The 18,811-nt window shown below is 47.3% G+C and overlaps 1 protein-coding gene across 1 annotated transcript in view; it reads left to right on the top strand.

The window, feature by feature from the left end:
* Positions 1–18,811, top strand: part of FAM227A (family with sequence similarity 227 member A) — a 71,436-nt gene that overhangs the window by 29,524 nt on the left and 23,101 nt on the right. The window contains exons 9-11 of the mRNA XM_055374650.2: positions 125–248; positions 3,146–3,253; positions 6,128–6,207. Of these exons, the coding sequence (XP_055230625.1) occupies positions 125–248; positions 3,146–3,253; positions 6,128–6,207 (312 nt within the window). The remainder of the gene's footprint in view (positions 1–124; positions 249–3,145; positions 3,254–6,127; positions 6,208–18,811) is intronic.

The following is an 18,811-nucleotide window of genomic DNA, read 5'->3' as shown; positions in this document are numbered from 1 at the left end:
TCTCTAAACAACAACAACAACAAAAAAAACTATATATAAAAAAAGAAAGTCCTTCCTCATCCCCAAATCATGTAAGCCGGGTGGAAATGTTGAGAACGTTGCCTGAGCTCGGCTTGCTCCGCAGAGGCTGCCATCACTTCTGAGCAAAGCCGTGTACACCAGCTTCTGTTGCTGCTTTCCACAGTCCTGGTTCAACACGCACGAATTCAAGTCTGACATCTGTAACACAATGAGCCTGTGGATTTCAGGTGAGAGGTGACTTTTTTCCACCGGGGAAAGCGATTCTAGAAAAATGTTTTCCGCTGGCACCTAGGTATGTTATTGTTTGCTATGACAGCCCTTCATGAAGGCATTCTCTCTTTTCTCTCCTTAACATTAAAGAGAGCAAAGTATGTGGTTGGAGCCCCAAGGAATACAAATTTTCCTTCTTCCTCAAAACAGTTCTGAGACATTCCTTCCTAATCCTTTTTTTTTTTTTTTTTTTGAGATAGTCTCGCTCGGTCACCTAGGCTGGAGTGCAATGGTGCGATCTGGGCTCACTGCAACCTTCGCCTCCCGGGTTCAAGTGATTCTCCTGCCTCAGCCTCCTGAGTAGCTGGGATTACAGGCGTGCACCACCATGCCCGGCTAATTTTTGTATTTGTAGTAGAGACAGGGTTTCACCATGTTGGTCAGGCTGGTCTCAACCTCCTGACCTCGTAATCCGCCTGCTTCGGCCTCCCAAAGTGCTGGGATTATAGGCATGAGCCATGGCGCCCAGCCCCTAATCCCCTTTTTGTGCTCAGCTACATCTACAGGGAGTGAGGGGCCATATCCTAATAAGATAGCAAAGTTTCAGCACAGCCCTGTTAGTTAACCATGTGCTGTGGGCTGCTGCACCCAGGACTCAGGGACTCAAAAGCAGTATGCGGGTTTAGATCATCCCACCCTTCTACCCTCCATGTGACCCCCCAGTGGCCAATCATGGTTCTCTCCCTCCAGCACACACGGGACCAGCTTGATGCCTGCTTTTTCTTTCTTTTTTTTTTTGAGACGGATCTCGCTCTGTCATCCAGGCTGGAGTGCAGTGGCACAATCTCTGCTCACTGCAACCTCCGCCTTCCGGGTTCATGCCATTCTCCTGCCTCAGCCTCCCGAGTAGCTGGGACTATAGGTGCCCACCACTACGCCCAGCTAATTTTTTGTATTTTTAGTAGAGACGGGGTGTCACTGTATTAGCCAGGATGGTCTTGATCTCCTGACCTCATCATCCGCCCGACAAGGCCTCCCAAAGTGCTGGGATTACAGGCGTGAGCCACCATACCCGGCAGATGTCTGCTTTTTCAACCACCTCCTAGTCCCCTCCCCCGATCTCAACCTTGACATTTTCTAAGTTCATTAAAAGCTACCATTTGTAGGAAGGTTCCTGTGTACCTGGTGCTGTGCTAAGTAAGCACTTTTACATTTCCTATTGTGTTGGGGCTTCCTAAGATCACCCCCATGTTAGAAGATTTGCTAGAAGAACTCATAGGTCTCTGCGTTTAAGTGTAGTCTCGCTATGATTTATTACAGTAATGTAGTAAGGAAATAGAGCTGGATTATAAGGAAAAAAGGTAGAGTTTGGAGGAATCCATACGCAGACTTCCTTATGCCCCTCCCTCCCATAAGGAGTCATACAGAACCCACTCATCCCCCTACAATGAAAATCTAGCAACATGTGTGTGTTGCTTCTGCCCAGGGAAGTCCATTAGAGCTGGAGTCCTCAAAGTTTTCATTGGGATAGTCACATAGACACCTCTGTCTGTCACGTACCACAATTCCAGGAAAGCAGTGTTCAGCATAAGCCACGTAGTTTCTACCAACAGTATAGGCACAATGAGCCATTCTTCTTCCGTTAGAGAGAGTTTTATATCAGTGGAAGAAACTGTTTACTAGCCAGGTTCCCAGAGGCCAGCCAAGGCATCCTCGCAAGCAGGCCTTTCTAAGGATAGCAGTCTCAGGCCTGCTGTGTTAACTTTTTTCTGCACACCCATTTAATCTTTTTTTTTTTTTTGAGGTGGAGTTTTGCTCTTATTGCCCATGCTGGAGGGCAATGGCAGGATCTCTGCCTCCAGGGTTCAAGTGATTCTCCAGCCTCAGCCTCCTGAGTAGATGGGATTACAGGTGCCCGCCACCATGCCCGGCTAATTTTTGTATTTTTAGTAGAGATGGGGTTTCACTATGTTGGTCAGGCTAGTCTCGAACTCCTGACCTCAGGTGATCCACCTGCCTCAGCCTCCCAAAGTGCCAGAATTACAGGCATGAGCACTGAACAAGTGTTCATTCCAGGGCTGTGCCACTCCAAAGCTGGGTCTTTGACCATTATGCCACCCTGCCTCCAATTTTCTGACTGTCTTCTCTTCTTGCCGTTGCACCTTGCTGTTCCCTTTAACGTCCAAGGCTACACCTTCTTACCCCAATTTATCCCCAGTAATAAACCCCCTGTCCACTTTGTCCAATGGAGCCAGCAGCTTTGCATAGTGGCTCAAATGTCTCAAGTAATCCTTGGAAGCATCACTGTCAAACACGTAAAGAGAAACCATTTCTGGCACTAAGCTAAGTGTGATCATGTTAAACATTTACTAAGCACCTACTGTATTTATTATGTGCCAGATCTAGAGCTCCAGAGGTATAAAGATGAAGAAGACCCAGTCCCTGTTCTCAGGGAACTCATGGTCTAGCCAGAACAGGGGACATGGAAAACAAATAACTGTGATGTCTTCACATTTGCAAAGCATGTCAGGGACTCACACACCTGTGTGTTCTGACCCTTACACCCAGCTGACACGTAGGGCAGGGTCATCATCCCCGTTTTCCAGATGAAGAAGCCAAAGCCCTCTAGAGAGGAAGTGACTCGCCCAAGGCCACAAGGCTAGCATGGGGCAGGGCTAACACTGGAAGCCCAGCCTCCCAGGAGCCAGCAGGGGCTCCCCAGGCCTCTTTTGCAGAAGCATCCATTTTCACTCTTTTTTAAATTTCTTTTTAAATAGAGACGGAGTCCCACTATGTTGCCTAGGCTGGTCTCCTGGGCTCAAGCAATCCTCCCACCTTGGCTTCTCAAAGTTCTGGGATTACAGGCGTAATCCACCGCACCCGGCCCCATTCTCACTCTTGACTCCTCCCTTAGGCACCTATCCTAGCCCACAGAGCTATGACAGCTGGGACTACTCGGAACTAGACCCAGAGCGATTCCGCAGAGAAGAATTAATGTTATACAGAAGAAGACTGACAAAGGGTAAGATAGCAGTTACAGCCTCCCACCTTCTTTGCCACTGCCATACTCAACCACTATCTAACTGAGGGAGGAGAGGCCTTAGCATTGATGTCCTCAGGTCCAGTTCTCTCTCGGGTACCCCCGAACTAGCCACCAAAATTCTTCATGCTTGTGGACTGTAGTGTACAACATAATCGTTGGGAGGCAGGGGATGGAATTTTGTATTGGAATAGTGGATGCCAGATAATGAGTGTCTACCTGTGTGCCAGGCACTGTGCTGGGCTCTCTGCCTCTTTTTTTTTTTTTTTTTTTTTTTTGAGACACAGTCTTGCTCTATCACCCAGGCTGGAGTGCAGTGGTGTGATCTCGGCTTACTGCAACCTCCACCTCCCGGATTCAAGTGATTCTCCTGCCTCATCCTCCCAAGTAGCTGGGACCCCAGGCACCCACCACCACGCCCAGCTAATTTTTGTATTTTTAGTAGAGACGGGGTTTTGCCATGTTGGCCAGGCTGGTCTTGAACTCCTGACCTCAAATGATCTACCCACCTCGGCCTCCCAAAGTGCTGGGATTACAGACGTGAGCCACCATGCCTGGCCAGCCCATTTTATTTAATCCTCACGACAACCTGCTGAAGTACACACTAAATCCACTTCACGGATGAGGAAACTAAAGCTCAGAGAAGCAACTTGTCCAAGGTCAGCTTTTCTATTTCACTCAGCAGACCCATAATGAGCTCTGGGTGCCAGGCACTCTGCTCAGCACTGGGAACGTGGTGGTGGAGCCAAGCCCAGTCCCTCTGTTGCAGGGCCAAGGAGCCCCAGAAATGGGGCTTCTCCCTGGAAAGGTTCGTGGCTTTGCCCGGGAAGGAATTCAAGAATTCAAGGATGAGCTGGTGGTAGAACAAAGCAGCTCACCTTGACCGTTGCAGCTCTCTGACTGCTTCTGCAGAGCAGGGCTATCCCATAAGCAGTGTGTTGAGAAGAACAGCTCAGGGCCAGTTCTGCAGGCTCATTTATACCCACTTTTAATTACAGGCAAATTAAGAGCAAGATTATTCAGAAATTTCTGGAAAAAGGGGTGGTAAATTCCAAGTCCGGTCATTGCTAGGGAATGGATAAACTGTCTTGATGCCTGGTGGGCATGTCTTAGGAAGCTAGTCTTCAATTAGGTCTGAAGTAGAGTTCCACCTCCAACCTCACCTCTTTATGATCTAGTGGGAAACTCAGGCCACACAATTGTCCTGCAGGGGATTGGGCACTGCAGTGGGGGGATTCAGCGGGGTAAGGCAACAGCGGGAGGGGTACCCAGTCCAGCCCTGAGAAGGTCAGTACGTGGCATTTGAGCTGAGATTTGAAGGGTGTGTTGGTCCAAGGACCTGCAGCATCAGCATCTCTCCAAATCAACTGACTCCGACTCTGCAGTTGATCAGGACTTCCAGTGATCTAGAAGCATGTTCCAGTTTGAAAAGCCCTGGTTTAGGGCACTAAGGAATAGAATACCTGAAACCTTTGGAGCAGAGCACGGTGGTGGTTATTAGCTGGAAATTATAAGCTGGCACTTATTCAGGGCCAGACACTTTTTGGTTTTTTGGAGTCTTGCTCTGTCGCCCAGGCTGGAGTGCAGTGGCGCAATCTCAGCTCACTGCAACCTCCACCTCCCAGGTTCAAGCAATTCTCCTGCCTCAGCCTCCCGACATAGACACTTTTACCTGTTAGCTCTCTAAGCATTTCCATTTCCTGATCCCTTCATAGATACGATTTCCCTGTAGTCATCATGCACACTCAGGGAGTTTTTTTTTTTCTTGTTTTCTTTTCTTTCTTTCTTTTTTTTTTTTTTTTTGAGACAGAGTCTTTCTGTGTCACCCAGGCTGGGATGCAGTGGCGTGATCTCGGCTCACAGCAACCTCTGCCTTCCAGGTTCAAGCGATTCTTGAGCCTCAGCCTCCCAAGTAGCTGGGATTACAGGCATGCGCCACCACACCAGCTAATTTTTGTATTTTTAATACAAAAATACAGGGTGAGACAGGGTTTCACCATGTTGCCCAGGCTGGTCTCAAACTCATGAGCTCAAGCAATCCGCCCACCTTGGCCTCCCAAAGTGCTGGGATTATAGGCGTGAGCCACCATGCCCGGCCGACTCAGAGAGTTTTTTCAAAGTGAAGAAAAACCTAACCCATAAATTGCCTGAGTTTAATGACATTTTAATGAATATTAAATTTAACAGCTATGGGTTTGATAGATTGTTTCTTAAGCACTTAAGCATTTTAATTTTGCAGAGCTCTGAATTGGTTTTTCTTCTGAAACCAGTCCTTTTTTTCCTGTGGGTTGAGTGTCTGCCCTATGCACAGAGCTGTGCATACTTTTTTTTTCTTTTTTTCTTGAGACGGAGTCTCATTATGTCGCCCAGGCTGGAGTGCAGTGACGCAATCTCGGCTCACTGCAAGCTCCACCTCCCAGGATCACACTATTCTCCTGCCTCAGCCTCCCGAGTAGCTGGGACTACAGGCGCGCCACCACGCCCGGCTGATTTTTTATATTTTTTTTTAGTAGAGACAGGGTTTCACCGTGTTAGCCAGGATGGTCTCAATCTCCTGACCTCGTGATCCGCCCGCCTCGGCCTCCCAAAGTGCTGGGATTACAGGCGTGAGCCACCGCGCCGGCCCTGTGCATACATTATTTCCTTTAATTGGTGCATTCACCCTAGAGGGAGATAGTGTTCACAGTCTAACAGGATCAGGGTTAGGTAACTTGCCCAGCAGGTGGAGTCAACAGAGAGACCCTAGGTCTGGTGGGTGTCACTGTCTCCAGAAAGGAGGCTGTCTCAAGCTCCTGGGCTGCAATCTTCATTGTCCCATGACAAGAGGAATTAATAACAGCTTTTCCCCTTCTATAGGGAGAGAGTTTTCTTTGTTTGCTGGTAAGAGAGCCTTATCCCAGAAGCCAGCCCAGAGCAGGAAATTCTACCACCCTCAGGTAAGTGGGGAGGCACAGACCGGGACCCTTTTGGGGTCCCATAAGCTTCAGGAACCCTCGGTTCTTCTGGAGCATCAGTGGCCTCCGGTTAGTTGCACATCTCTGTACCCCTTGCCCAGGTCTACTCCATCTTCTAAGTGAGGAGCCCTGGGAGGCCTCCAGGTCTCCCGTGGGTAAGTGGCTAAGTGGCATACTAAGGGGCATTCACAGAAATGCAGCAATTGAGAAGAGAGAGGGAAGGAACCAGGTTTTCAGTGTAGGCTGCAGTGCAAGATGCTTTTACTTATTTTTTTTCTCCACTAATCCTCATGGCAAACCTGAAACCTAGCAGTCATCCCTGATACATACTTTCTCCTCTGCCCTATTGATGTTCCTTCTGATGTACCTCCCAGAACCACCTGTTTCTCACTCTTCCACTCCCACCACCCTAGTTTGAGCTCCCATCACTACTGCAGTAGGCACCTAACTGGTCTCCCTCAGGTTCTCAGATACTTCTAGGGCCATCTTTTCAAAGTGCAAAGCTAAGTACATCATCCCATCACCACCTGACCCTATCCTATCCCCCGACCCTAAAAACCCTACTTCCAGGCCAGGCACAGTGACTCACGCCTATAATCCCAATACTTTGGGAGCCCAAGGCAGGCAGATCACTTGAGGCCAGGAGTCCAAGACCAGTCTGGTCCACATGGTGAAACCTCGTCTCTACTAAAAATACAAAAATTAGCCAGGCTTGGTGGCATGCACCTGTAGTCCCAGCTACTCAGGAGGCTGAGGCACAAGAATTGCTTGAACCTGGGAGGCAGAGGTTGCAGAGAGCTAAGATCACACCACTGCACTGCAGCCTGGGTAACAGAGCAAGACTCTGTCTCAAAAATAAATAAATAAATCCTACTTCTAGCCAATAAAATGACACCCTCCACACCCCAGAATGCTTCCTCTGGCCTTTAGGGTAGACTGACTTGCACAGCCTTGCTCATCTGGCTCAACCCCTTCTCCAACCTCCTGGGCTCTCAGGGGTCCTGCCTCAGGGGACTTCTTTTATTTCCTTGTATACCACACTCCCTTTCTGTATGTGGCCTCTGTACCTCCTGTTCTTCTTGTCCCAGGTAAGCTCCTATCACCACTGCCATTGTCACTGTCAGCATTTCCTCCCAACTCCCAAGTCCAGAGACATTGCTAGCATGCAGTTAACCAAATGCCACAAATAAAGGCTTTTTTTTTTTTTTTTTCTGAAGAGCTGGAAAAAAAAATTCCAGGGCAGGGTTTAGCAAACTATGAATCAGACCTTTCACTGCCTGTTTTTGAAAATAAAGCTTTATTGGCACACAGCCATGGCCATTCATTTACTATTGTCTACAACTACCTTCACACTGAAACAGCAGAGTCGAGTACTTGTGATAGAGACTTTAGGACCTGCAAAGCCGAATATTTATCATCTGGCTTTTTGCAGAAAAAGTTTGCTAACCCCTGGTCTAGGAGATATATAGTCATCCTTCCATCTCAGTTCAGATTCTTGTATGGAGGGAAAAAAACCTTTTATCTACCCTCTGAGGCAAAGTGTATGGAGCCCTACAAGTTAAACTGACAAAAGATAGACAGTTTAACAGGAGAAAGGCATTCAAATTTTATTTGATGTTAATATTTTTACATGACACAGGACTTCATTGGAAGAAAGCGAAAACCTCAAGGAAGTGGCTAGGTCTGATAGTTCACATACCACCCTAACAAAGAGCAATTAATTGTGGAGATGTGACAAGACAAAGGAAAAGAGGTTTGGGCTTCTGGGGATGGTAAATTGTGGGAAGGTAAATATATGGGAGAAACTAATGGAAGATAAGGATTCTTTCAATAAGATTTCTATATGCAGATTCAAGGGGTGCCATCTCCAGTGATGAGTTGTCTCTTCTTCCTGGTACTGGAGATGGGAAGTGGGGACACCTTCACAAAGGAAAATTTATGCTCTGCTTTTAGATGGAAACTGGAATTGTAAAGAGATTTCCTGCATCTGCTGTTTTTCAATTGCCTTCAGCTCAAAATAATTCCTATGCAAAGTGGCCTATTTTGGGATGGCAGATTCTGACCCCCTTCAGTCTCACCCTCAGGGTCAGCTTTCTGCCCCTCTGGGCTGGATGAGGTTCCTTATTATACAGGCCAATGTCCCTTTCCTTCAGAGCACTCATGTAATTATTTGGTTATTACTCTGATCATGGCTGTTTCCCCTGCTAATCTTTTTTTTAATTGGTTTATTCTTTTAGAGACAGGGTCTCACTCTGTTGCCCAGGCCAGAGTGCTGTGGTGTGATCATAGCTCACTGCAGCCTCAACCTCCTGGATTCAAGTGATCCTACTGCCTCAACTTCCTGAGTAGCTGGAACATGTCACCATGAATTTTTAATAGAGGAGTCTTGCTATGTTGCCCAGGCTGGTCTTGAACTCCTAGCTCAAGCAATCCTCCTACTTTAGCCTCCTGAAGTGCTTCAATTATAGGTGTGAGCCACCAGGCCCAGCCTCCCCGCTAATCTTTAAACCCTAGGACAACATTCCCACTTCTAGTACCTGAATGCCCCATTTCTAATGACATGCTTCCTTAACAAATGGCATTGGAGGCTTAATTCATTAAGACAGCCTCCTCCGGCTGGGTGCAGAGGCTCACGCCTGTAATCCCAGCACTTTGGGAGTCCGAGGCAGGCAGATCACAAGGTCAGGAGATCGAGACCATCTTAGCTAACACGGTGAAACCCCATCTCTACTAAAAATACAAAAAATTAGCTGGGTGTGGTGGCACACACCTGTAGTCCCAGCTACTCGGGAGACTGAGGCAAGAGATTTGCTTTAACCCGGGAGGCGGAGGTTGCTGTGAGCTGAGATCGTGCCGCTGCACTCCAGCCTTGGTGACAGAGCGAGACTCTGTCTCAAAAAAAAAAGAAAAAAAAAGGTCTGTTCTCACAGGTTCAGATTCCATCTGTGTGGCCTTAGGCAAGTTATTTGACTTCCCTAAGACTTTGTTTCTATGGGTATAAAATAGATACGACAGCATGGTGCCTTCTTGCAGACATTCTGAAGACTGTGCGGCCCCACAGCTCAGAAGGGCACTCAGTGCTGCCTGGCCGCACCACTGTACTGCCCTAGCATGCCCAGATTCTCCCACCTTCGAAACACTTCCCCTGCAGCATGTCCTTCCCCACCTGCCCTCCACCCCAGCACCACCCAGGGAAGGTCTTCACTGAGAAATCACAAGCAGTCAGCAGGAAGGCCCGTGCCTTCCCACCACCAAGACAGCCTGGCCCCCTCTGCACCCTCGCCATCTGCCATCTCTGTGCCTATGGAGAGGTCCTGCTCCCCTCCCAGGTCAGTCCCCAGCCTGTGTTCTGAACCTTGGCCCTCAGCTTCCCAAGTAGAGATGCCCTTAGCGCCCCTCTTTCCTGCATCTTCATTTCCTCCCATTCTGTGGGGTCATTCCCATCACTGAACAGCCGTGCTTTCATCATCTCTTATCTTGACTCCACATCCCCATCTTCTGCTCCCTTTCACTCCAGAACTTATTATTTTTTTTTTTTTTTGAGATGGAGTTTCGCTCTTGTAGCCCAGGCTGGAGTGCAATGGCATGATCTTGGCTCACTGCAACCTCCACCTCCCAGGTTCAAGCGATTCCTCTGCCTCAGCCTCCCGAGTAGGTGGGATTACAGGCTTGCACCACCATGTCCAGCTAATTTTTTTTGTCTTTTTAGTAGAGACGGGGTTTCACCATGTTGGCCAGGCTAGCCTCGAACTCCTGATCTCAGGCAATCCACCTGCCTCAGCCTCCCAAAGTGCTGGGATTACAGGCGTGAGCCACGTCCAGTCCAGAACTTCTTGAAAGATGCCTCTGTACCCCCATCTCTGCCTGGCTACTCCTGTCAGGTTCCTGCCCTCGGCAGCCACTGCAGCTGCTCTTGCCAACAGCGTGGGGACCCCACTGGCTTGGACTGAGTCACTCCTCTAACCTGTTTGGTGTGGTTGGCCACTCCCATCTTCTTGAGACGCTTTGTTCTCTTGGCTTCTTTGTTGCCAAACTTTTGACAGTGTTTTCCTTCGTCACTGGCTGACCCCTCTCCATCTTCTCTGCCAGCTCCCTGTCCTGTCAGTCTACTCTTTCCCAAGCCCCCTTCCTTAGTGTATCTACATATTCTCCCTGGGTGGCCTCATTTGGTCTGGTAGCTTCAAATACCGCCCATACGCCAGTGACCCACCTTCACCCTGGCCTCTCCCGGAACTCGTACTTGTCTATCCACCAGCCTTCTCAGCCACACCAGGAGGATTTGAGACTTAACCAGGTGAGGAAAGCACCTGACTCCTAACCCTCAGTGTCCTCTCTTGCCTGGCTGACTGCAGCAGCTGCCACCTGGGCTCCTTTCTTTTACTTGTAGCACCAACCCAGCCTCCACATAGTGACCAGAGTAACCTTTTACAGATATACATCAGATGGGGTTATTCCCTGCTTAAAACCTCCAATAACTTCTTCATTGCATTTGGAATAAAATCCAGTCTCGTTCACCTGACTTGCAGTGCCGTACAGAATCAGGCCCCCCCACTGCAGGTGCCTGGCACCCATGCCCTCCCGCAGCACCAGGCACTGGACTTCCTTCTGCCTCTTGGACGTGCCAGGTCTATGCCTGGTTGGGCCTTTGCACTCGCTGTCCTCTTTGCCTGGAATCTGCTTTCCTCAGGGATCCAGAGGGGAAATCTGGTTCCTCCTTGTCCCTCAGATGCCAGGTTCACTATCATTGCCCTAGAGAAGCTGTCCCTGACTGCCAGCCACTGTCTTCCCATCACCTATCTCAATCTCTGTATAGTACTTATCTTCCTGTTGGGTTGATGTGTTGTTTAGAGTTTGTCTCCCTCTCTTAGAAGGTAAACTCTGTCCGGGCGCAGTGGCTCAAGCCTGTAATCCCAGCACTTTGGGAGGCCCAGGCAGGCGAATCACTTGAGGTCAGGAGTTCAAGACCAGTCTGGCCAACATGGTGAAACCCCATCTCTACTAAAAATACATAAATTAGTTGGGCGTGGCAGCGCGTGCCTATAATCCCAGCTACGGGGAGGCTGAGGCAGGAGAATTGCTTGAACCAGGGGGTGGAGGTTGCAGTGAACCAAGATCGTGCCACTGCACTCCAGCCTGGGTAACATTTATTGCTGTTCTATCTCTTTTACCTCCTAGAACAGACCTAACACAAAGAAGACACTTAACAAATATTTCTGGACTTCGTGAATGAGGTCATCTATGTAAACTCTTGGCCCTGTGCTTAGCATATGACGGTGCTCTGTAAACGTCAGTTCCCAAAAAGTGCAGATGACATAGGTGCTGCAGAGGGACAGCCATCACCCAGAGACCAAGACCAAAATATTATTCAGTGTTTGGGTACTGCCTGTCACAATGGCTTGAAACAAGCGTGTGTTCTTTGTACTGAAGTACATAAACTCTTCTGACAGTTATTTCAGGAACCTAGTTAAGAGATTCCATTTACGGCCCCCAAAATAGAAATAATCAAAAACTCTGGAACCTTGAGCACAGCTGAAGTTTTAATGGGCAAACCAGGATAGAGGGAGTAATTGGGTTTTGTGGTGGGGATAGAGCCTCTCTCATCAAGAGCAGACACATTTTCCCATCTGCTCAATGAAAGAGCTGGCTGTGTTCAAAATATGCATTTCAATGGCAGTAGTCTGTCTGAGAGTCCACAATTCAGGGGAATGAGTTGCAATTACTTTCCATCTCTGGTCTCCTCTCTGCCCTTCTCTTGTTTAAGTGTTAGGGATTTGCACAGTGGAAATGAAAAAGTATCTAACCACAGAGCTGGCTTCTGCTATGAGACCCAGCTATAAATTAGGACACCCACCTATTAGAGACTGAGTCATTTGTTCATTTAATAAATATTTTTAAAGATAAAAAGTTTTAGGAAATGGAATCTGAGGGAGAAAATGATAGGGAGAGAGAAAACCAGGGAGATGAAAAGAGCAGCAGGCAGGATATTCTCCCCTGCGTCTCTTTGCACAGTGGCTCAACTCTGTGTCCCCCTTTCCCAGCTCCCCAGGTCCTAAACCTGGAGAAGTAGTATATAATTGAGAGACCAGACTATCAAATTAGGCGTGGACTAGAATCCTAGCTCTTAACCTGGCCAACATGGTGAAACCCTGTCTCTACTACAAACACAAAAATTAGATGGGCGTGGTGCCATGCACCTGTGGTCCCAGCTACTTGGGGGACTGAGGCATCTCTTGAACCCGGGAGGCAGAGGTTGCAGTGAGCTGAGATCGCACCCCTGCACTCCAGCCTGGGCAGTAGAGCGAGACCCTGTCTAAAAAAAAAAAAAGAATTCTAGCTCTCAGATGAGTCATTTCATCTCACTGAACCTCAGTTTTCTTATCGGTAAAATGGGTACCTAGAGAAATCAGTCACAATGTGGGCATTAAATATGATCTTACATGCAAGCACTCAGCAAACAGCATAGCACCGAGTAAGAACTCAATAAACATTAGCTCTTATCATATTATACAAGGGTGGTACCTAGAGAAACACAGCTGGAGATTAGGAAAAATGATGTCTTTGAGCCAGGAAGGCATACATTTCAGGGACTCCCAACATCCGTGAAACCCAGTTGTACACACCTTCCCCGTTATATATGTCAGGTGCAAACACGTAGTATTAGGATCCTGAGCTTTGTCTCTGGGAAGATGATGAGATGGCTAGAAACTGCATTGTCAGGGTCCAAGGACATCCCTGGGCTGGGACCTTGGACCTAGATCCTTGCAGGGGGGAAAACAAACATATATATATATTATATATATTTTATATATATAATATATATACAGCATAGATATATACATAATATATAATATATATTTATATATTATATATATAATTATATATATAATTATATATAATTAATTATATATATAATTATATATATAATTATATATAATTATATATATAATTATTTATAATTATATATATAATTATATATAATTATATATATAATTATATATAATTATATATATAATTATAATTATATATATTATATATATAATTATATATATATAATATATTTTTTGTAGAGTTTTTGTAGCACCAAAAAAAAAAAAGACAGTGAAAGAAGGCCTCTGTAAGGAGGAATCATCACCAAAGTTCTCAGTTGCAAACTGTAGAATCCACTCTAGCTACTTTAAGCAGAAAGAAATGTATTAAAGGTGCACAGCTACCCTGGAAGAGTCTCCGTGTTAGCTTCAGAGGCCATGCTGCCAAGAATGATGGCCAAACCATACTGCCTCTGCCAAGGTGTGCTACTGTGTGCCAGTGTGACTGAGGACTGGATGTTAAAAGTTCTACTCTACTCCTTGAAAAACCAGTTGCTCCTGTCAACAGTCTCTCCAAAAACTGGAGTCCGCATACTTCCCATTTCCTCCCTATTGCTCATTTCCATCTTGAAATCTCAGGCAGGGGTGGTGCATCTGCAGGTAGAGCCCAGGTGAAATGTCTGCACCCCAGCTGCAACTTAAGTCTTTTACCTTGGGGATGGGTTTCACATATGTGGAGAAGAAAAAGCACACATGTAACAAGTAATGACCCCAGAAGATACCATTTGAGCTGAGAACCAAGAGATGAGGAGTCAGCCATTGGAAGAGTAAATGGCAGAACCTTCCAGGAAGAAGGGACAGCATGTGCAAAGGCCCTGAGGCGAAAAAAAAGAGCTCGAGTGTTCAGGAAACAGAGAAGGCCAATACTGTACCCCAGAGAGTGAGAAGAGAGGCACAAGCGAAGGCTGGGATGTTGGCAGGGCTGGATGCTGCAGAGTTGTAAGCATCATAGAAAGGAATATGAATATGGATATAATTGAAGTGCCATGAGAATTCATTACATTAGGGATGACATGATGTGATTTATATTTTTTAAAGATCACACTGTGTTTTGAATATGGAGGATGTATTGGAGGGGCACAGAAGACCAGCTGGGAGGCTTCTGTATTTGTCTAAATGACAAATATGGAAGGTGGCAAGAAGCAGACAGACCTGACGCATTGGGAGATGGATCTTTCAACACTTGCTAGTGGGTTGGCTTTGGGAGTGGGGAGGAGAAGTGGGGGAAGAAAGGACGGAGTTGAAGGTTGCTTCCCAGGTGTGCGGCTTCAGCATCCGAATGGTGCCATTTACTGAGATGGACAGCGTAGGGTTTGGGTTAGTGGAAAGCTATCAAGACTTCAACTTTGAACTTGTTAACTTTAAGATGCCTATGAAAAGTGCAAATGAAGATAGATGCCAAGTGGGTAGATATACAAGACTGGACTTTGGAGGAGAGACCTGGCTTACAGAGAGAACAATTTCTACCCAAGCCAAAATATGGGAACTAGGAGTGCACGACTACGGTGGAACCATGGGCAAAGGCACTGGGGTACAGTGCTGGCCTTCTCTGGGCTTGGTGCCAGGAGACCTACATTTCCATCTAAGTGATGCACCTATCAGTTACATTGCTTGAGGCAAATCTAGGCCTCAATGTTTTTATCCACGAAATGGGCATTGTGACTGGTATTAATTCTTATAGATTCAATCTAGGGGTAGGTGATGTCCCAGAGATTGTCGTTTAGTTATGTCTTGTCGGAATACCTACTAATTTAACCAGAATTTTCCCAAGTTCAACAGCATAGATATAGTCAGTGTCCTTAACAATAAGGACTCAAGATTTTTGCAGCTCTTGCCCATACCTGCTAATTCCAGGTCTGCGCAGCTCCCTCCGCACCCAGACATTTCTAGGCATCCCTAGATTGTATCTCATAGTAGCTCAAATTTAGGCTCCCCAACCCCCAACTCTGTACAATAACAACTGAGCCCTCAGCGTGCTGAATCTGAGCAGCTGGGTGGCCAGGTGGGCTGGAACACTTCCATCTCCTCTATGCTGGGATGGGACAGGGGGTCTCAGAACAGTCTTGGTTTACCCCCGACCCTTATGATAGTCACCTTGCCTCATACACCCCTGGGGTGGTGGCTGGTCACAACATCAGGGAATGGATAGGAAAGATTTTTTTTTTTTTCTTTTTTCGAGACGGAGTCTTGCCCTGTCACCCAGGCTGGAGTGCAATGGCACGATCTCGGCTCACTGCAACCTCTGCCTCCCAGGTTCCAGTGATTCTCCTACTTCAGCCTCCCAAGTAGCTGGGGTTACAGGTGCCCGCCACCATCCCCAGCTAATTTTTGTATTTTTAGTAGAGACAGGGTTTCACCATATTGGCCAGGCTGGTCTCAAACTCCTGACCTTGTGATTGGCCCTCCTCAGCCTCCCAAAGTGCCAGGATTACAGGCGTGAGCCACCGCGCCGGCCCAGGAAAGTACTTTCTAAGTGGAAGGACGTGGTCTCTATGGGGAGTCTACCATGTTCAGGTTTTCTTTTGTTTTTGTTTTTGAGATGCAGTTTCGCTCTTGTTGCAATAGCGTGATCTCAGCTCACTGCAACCTCCACCTCCCATGTTCGGGTTTTCTTTGCATATATCCTCTCTAGTCCTTACAACAGCCCTGCAAGGTGGGTCATTATTACTTCTTATCTTTATTTGACAAAGCAAGTAATAGACGGAGGGGATAAATGGCTTGCCCCAGGCCACACAGCTGACCTCAGCTGATGTCAGGACACTGTCAGTCTGAGCTCTCTCTGCATCAGCAAGCTGCCTCTCCAGCAAGTAAGAGGGTCTAGTCACTGAAACCCAAGCGAATCCCCCCGCATTGTTCTCTGCTCCACTGCAGAACTCTCTGAGGCCTGTTAAGAATGAGCCTTGCCAGGTTGCCAGGAGTGGTGGCTCAGGCCTGTAATCCTAACATTTTGGGGGACTAACATGGGAGGATGGCTTGAGCCCAGGAGTTTGAGACCAGCCTGGGCAACATGGTGAGACCCCCTGTCTCTACCAAAAAAAAAAATTTTTTTTTAAATTAGCCAGGTGTGGTGGTACATGCCTGTGGACCCAGCTGCATTGCACCACTGCACTCCAGCCTGGGTGACAGAATAAAGACACTGTCTCTTAAAAACAAACAAACAAAAAATGGCCGGGCCCAGTGGCTCACGCCTGTAATCCCAGCACTTTGGGAGGCCAAGGCGGGCAGATCACCTGAGGTCAGGAGTTCGAGACCAGCCTGGCCAATAAGGCAAAACCCTGTCTCTACTAAAAATACAAAAACCTACCCAAGCGTGGTGGCGGGCGCCCGTAGTCCCAGCTACTCAAGAGGCTGAGGCGGGAGACTTGAACCCGAGAAGCGGAGGTTGCAGTGAGCTGAGATCGCGCCCTTGCACTCCAGCCTGGGCAACAAGAGTGAAACTCCACCTCAAACAAAAAAAAAAAAGAAAAAGAATGAGCATTGATGCTTCATTGAGCCCTGGGAGTGTTTTCCCTGCAACCACCTCAACACTATAAAAACCAGTAGCTGTTGGACAGCCAGCTGCATGATGTCTGGGAAGTCCTTTCGGCTTTCTCCTGCCCATTCAAATATCACATTTCTATAAAAGCAAACGGTTGTTGTTGAGGCTGGTGGACTGCTTGTCTGCCACTTGGTGGGCCATCTGTTTAACATTGCCAACCTCCTACTCATCCTTAAAGACAGAATGCAAATGTCGTCTCTCCTTGGAAGCCCTCCAGCTCTCGCCCAGGCGAATCGAGCGTTCTTCGCTCTAGCTTCCCGTGATACTCTCCTCATACCACTTGCGGCCAACTATGAGTTGTTTCCCAATATCTGTTGTCCCCTTCACCTGTGAAAACAAAACCTCCAATTTTTTGCTGGGCATGTACCTGGCCGAAATAAAGATTGTATTTCCTAGCCTCCCCTACCGCTACGTGTGGCCACATGACTAAGATCCAGTTAATGAGATGTAAGTGGATGTGTCGTGTGGCAGTTTCTGGAAACCTTCCTTAAAAAACAGCTTTATCTCTTTGTCCTTTCCTCCCTCCTGCTGCCTGTAATGCGAATGTGATGGCAGGAGCTCCAGATGCCTCCTTGGACCCTAAGAACAAGGATCTTGGCTGGGTGCAGTGGCTCATGCCTGTAATCCCAGCACTTTGAGAGGCCAAGTTGGGCAGATCACCTGAGGTCAGGAGTTCAAGACCAGCCTGGCCAACATGGTGAAACCTTGTCTCCTAAAAATACAAAATTAGCTGGGTGTGGTGGCACACACCTGTAATCCCAGCTACTCGGGGAGCTGAGGCAGGAGTATCACTTGAACTCGGGAGGTGGAGGTTGCAGTGAGCCAAGATCGCGCCATTGTACTCCACCCTGAGTAACAAGAGCAAAACTCCATCTCAAAAAAAAAAAAAAAAAAAAAAAAGGAACAAGGGTCTTATTTTATCTTATGAAAGCTGGAACTGTGTGCTGGAAGAAGTCAGAATCTATCCTGGCACGGTGACTCATGCCTGCAATCCCAGCACTTTGGGAGGCCGAGGCAGGCAGATCACTTGAGGTCCAGAGTTCGAGACCAACCTGACCAACATGGTGAAACCCCATCTCTAATAAAAGAACAAAAATTAGCGTGGTGGCGGACACCTGTAATCCTAGCTACTCGGGAGGCTGAGGTAAGAGAATTGCTTGAACCCGGGAGGCAAAGGTTGCAGTGAGCCGAGATCGTGCCATTGCACTCCAGCCTAGGCAACAGAGCAAGATTCCGTCTCAAAAAAAAAAAAAAAAGTCAGAATCCCTGAGGACTTAGCACCACCAGTGCTTAGAAACACCATATGAACCCAGGCTTGCCCGCCTTCAGACTTTTATGTGGGAGAGAAATGTATTTATATTTACTTATTTAAAGACAGGGTTTTGCTCTGTCACCCAGGCTAGAGTACAGCGGCACAGTCATGACTCACTGCAGCCTCAACCTTCCGGGCTCAAGCAATCCTCCCACCTCAGCCTCCCAAGTAGCTGGGACTACAGGTGCACACCAGCGTGCTTGGCTAATTTTTTTTTTTTTTTTTTTTTTGTAGAGACAGGGTCTCACTATGTTGCCCAGGATGGTGGGAGAGAAATTTCTACCTAGTTTGAGCCACTGTTATTTTGAGTCTCTGTCACATTCAAACATAATTCTAACTTCTATTGCCTCTCTATAACAAATATGGGATGCTTTCCACACTTTAGTATAACTGTCTATTTCCTGTTATCTCCCCTGCTAGACTGGAAGCTCCTCAAGCCAGGGGCTCAGTTTCAGTGTTTGCCCAGTGCAGACATTAGTAGTTGCCCAGTGAAACATTTGCTGAAAAAGGTGATTGCATAAAGGGTGACAGCAATGTTTTTGAAGCACTCACCTTGAGCACTCATGTAATTTGCATGCATTTGCTGACTTAATCCTACAAGGAAACCAAGGCGGTAAAGAGGTTTGATGACTTGCCCCAGATCACTGGCTGTTGAGTGAGAGAATTGGGACTGGAACCCTGGTTGCCCTGGGTCCCCAGCCCATGTGTTCTCCACATCAGCCACTGCTGTCTGCCATGCTCCTGGGAGGACCTGAAAGGTCTCGTTCTGCATGTTCCTTTGCTGAGAACAATAAGAAATAGCAAAGAAATTGCATGTATTACTTTTTTGTATTTCTCTCACTGCCAATTTTATTTTGTTCTCTCTCTCTC

The sequence above is a fragment of the Gorilla gorilla genome, chromosome 23, assembly GCF_029281585.2.
Source record: "Gorilla gorilla gorilla isolate KB3781 chromosome 23, NHGRI_mGorGor1-v2.1_pri, whole genome shotgun sequence".
NCBI lineage: Eukaryota > Metazoa > Chordata > Mammalia > Primates > Hominidae > Gorilla > Gorilla gorilla.
This window is presented reverse-complemented; position numbering and strand designations above follow the sequence as displayed.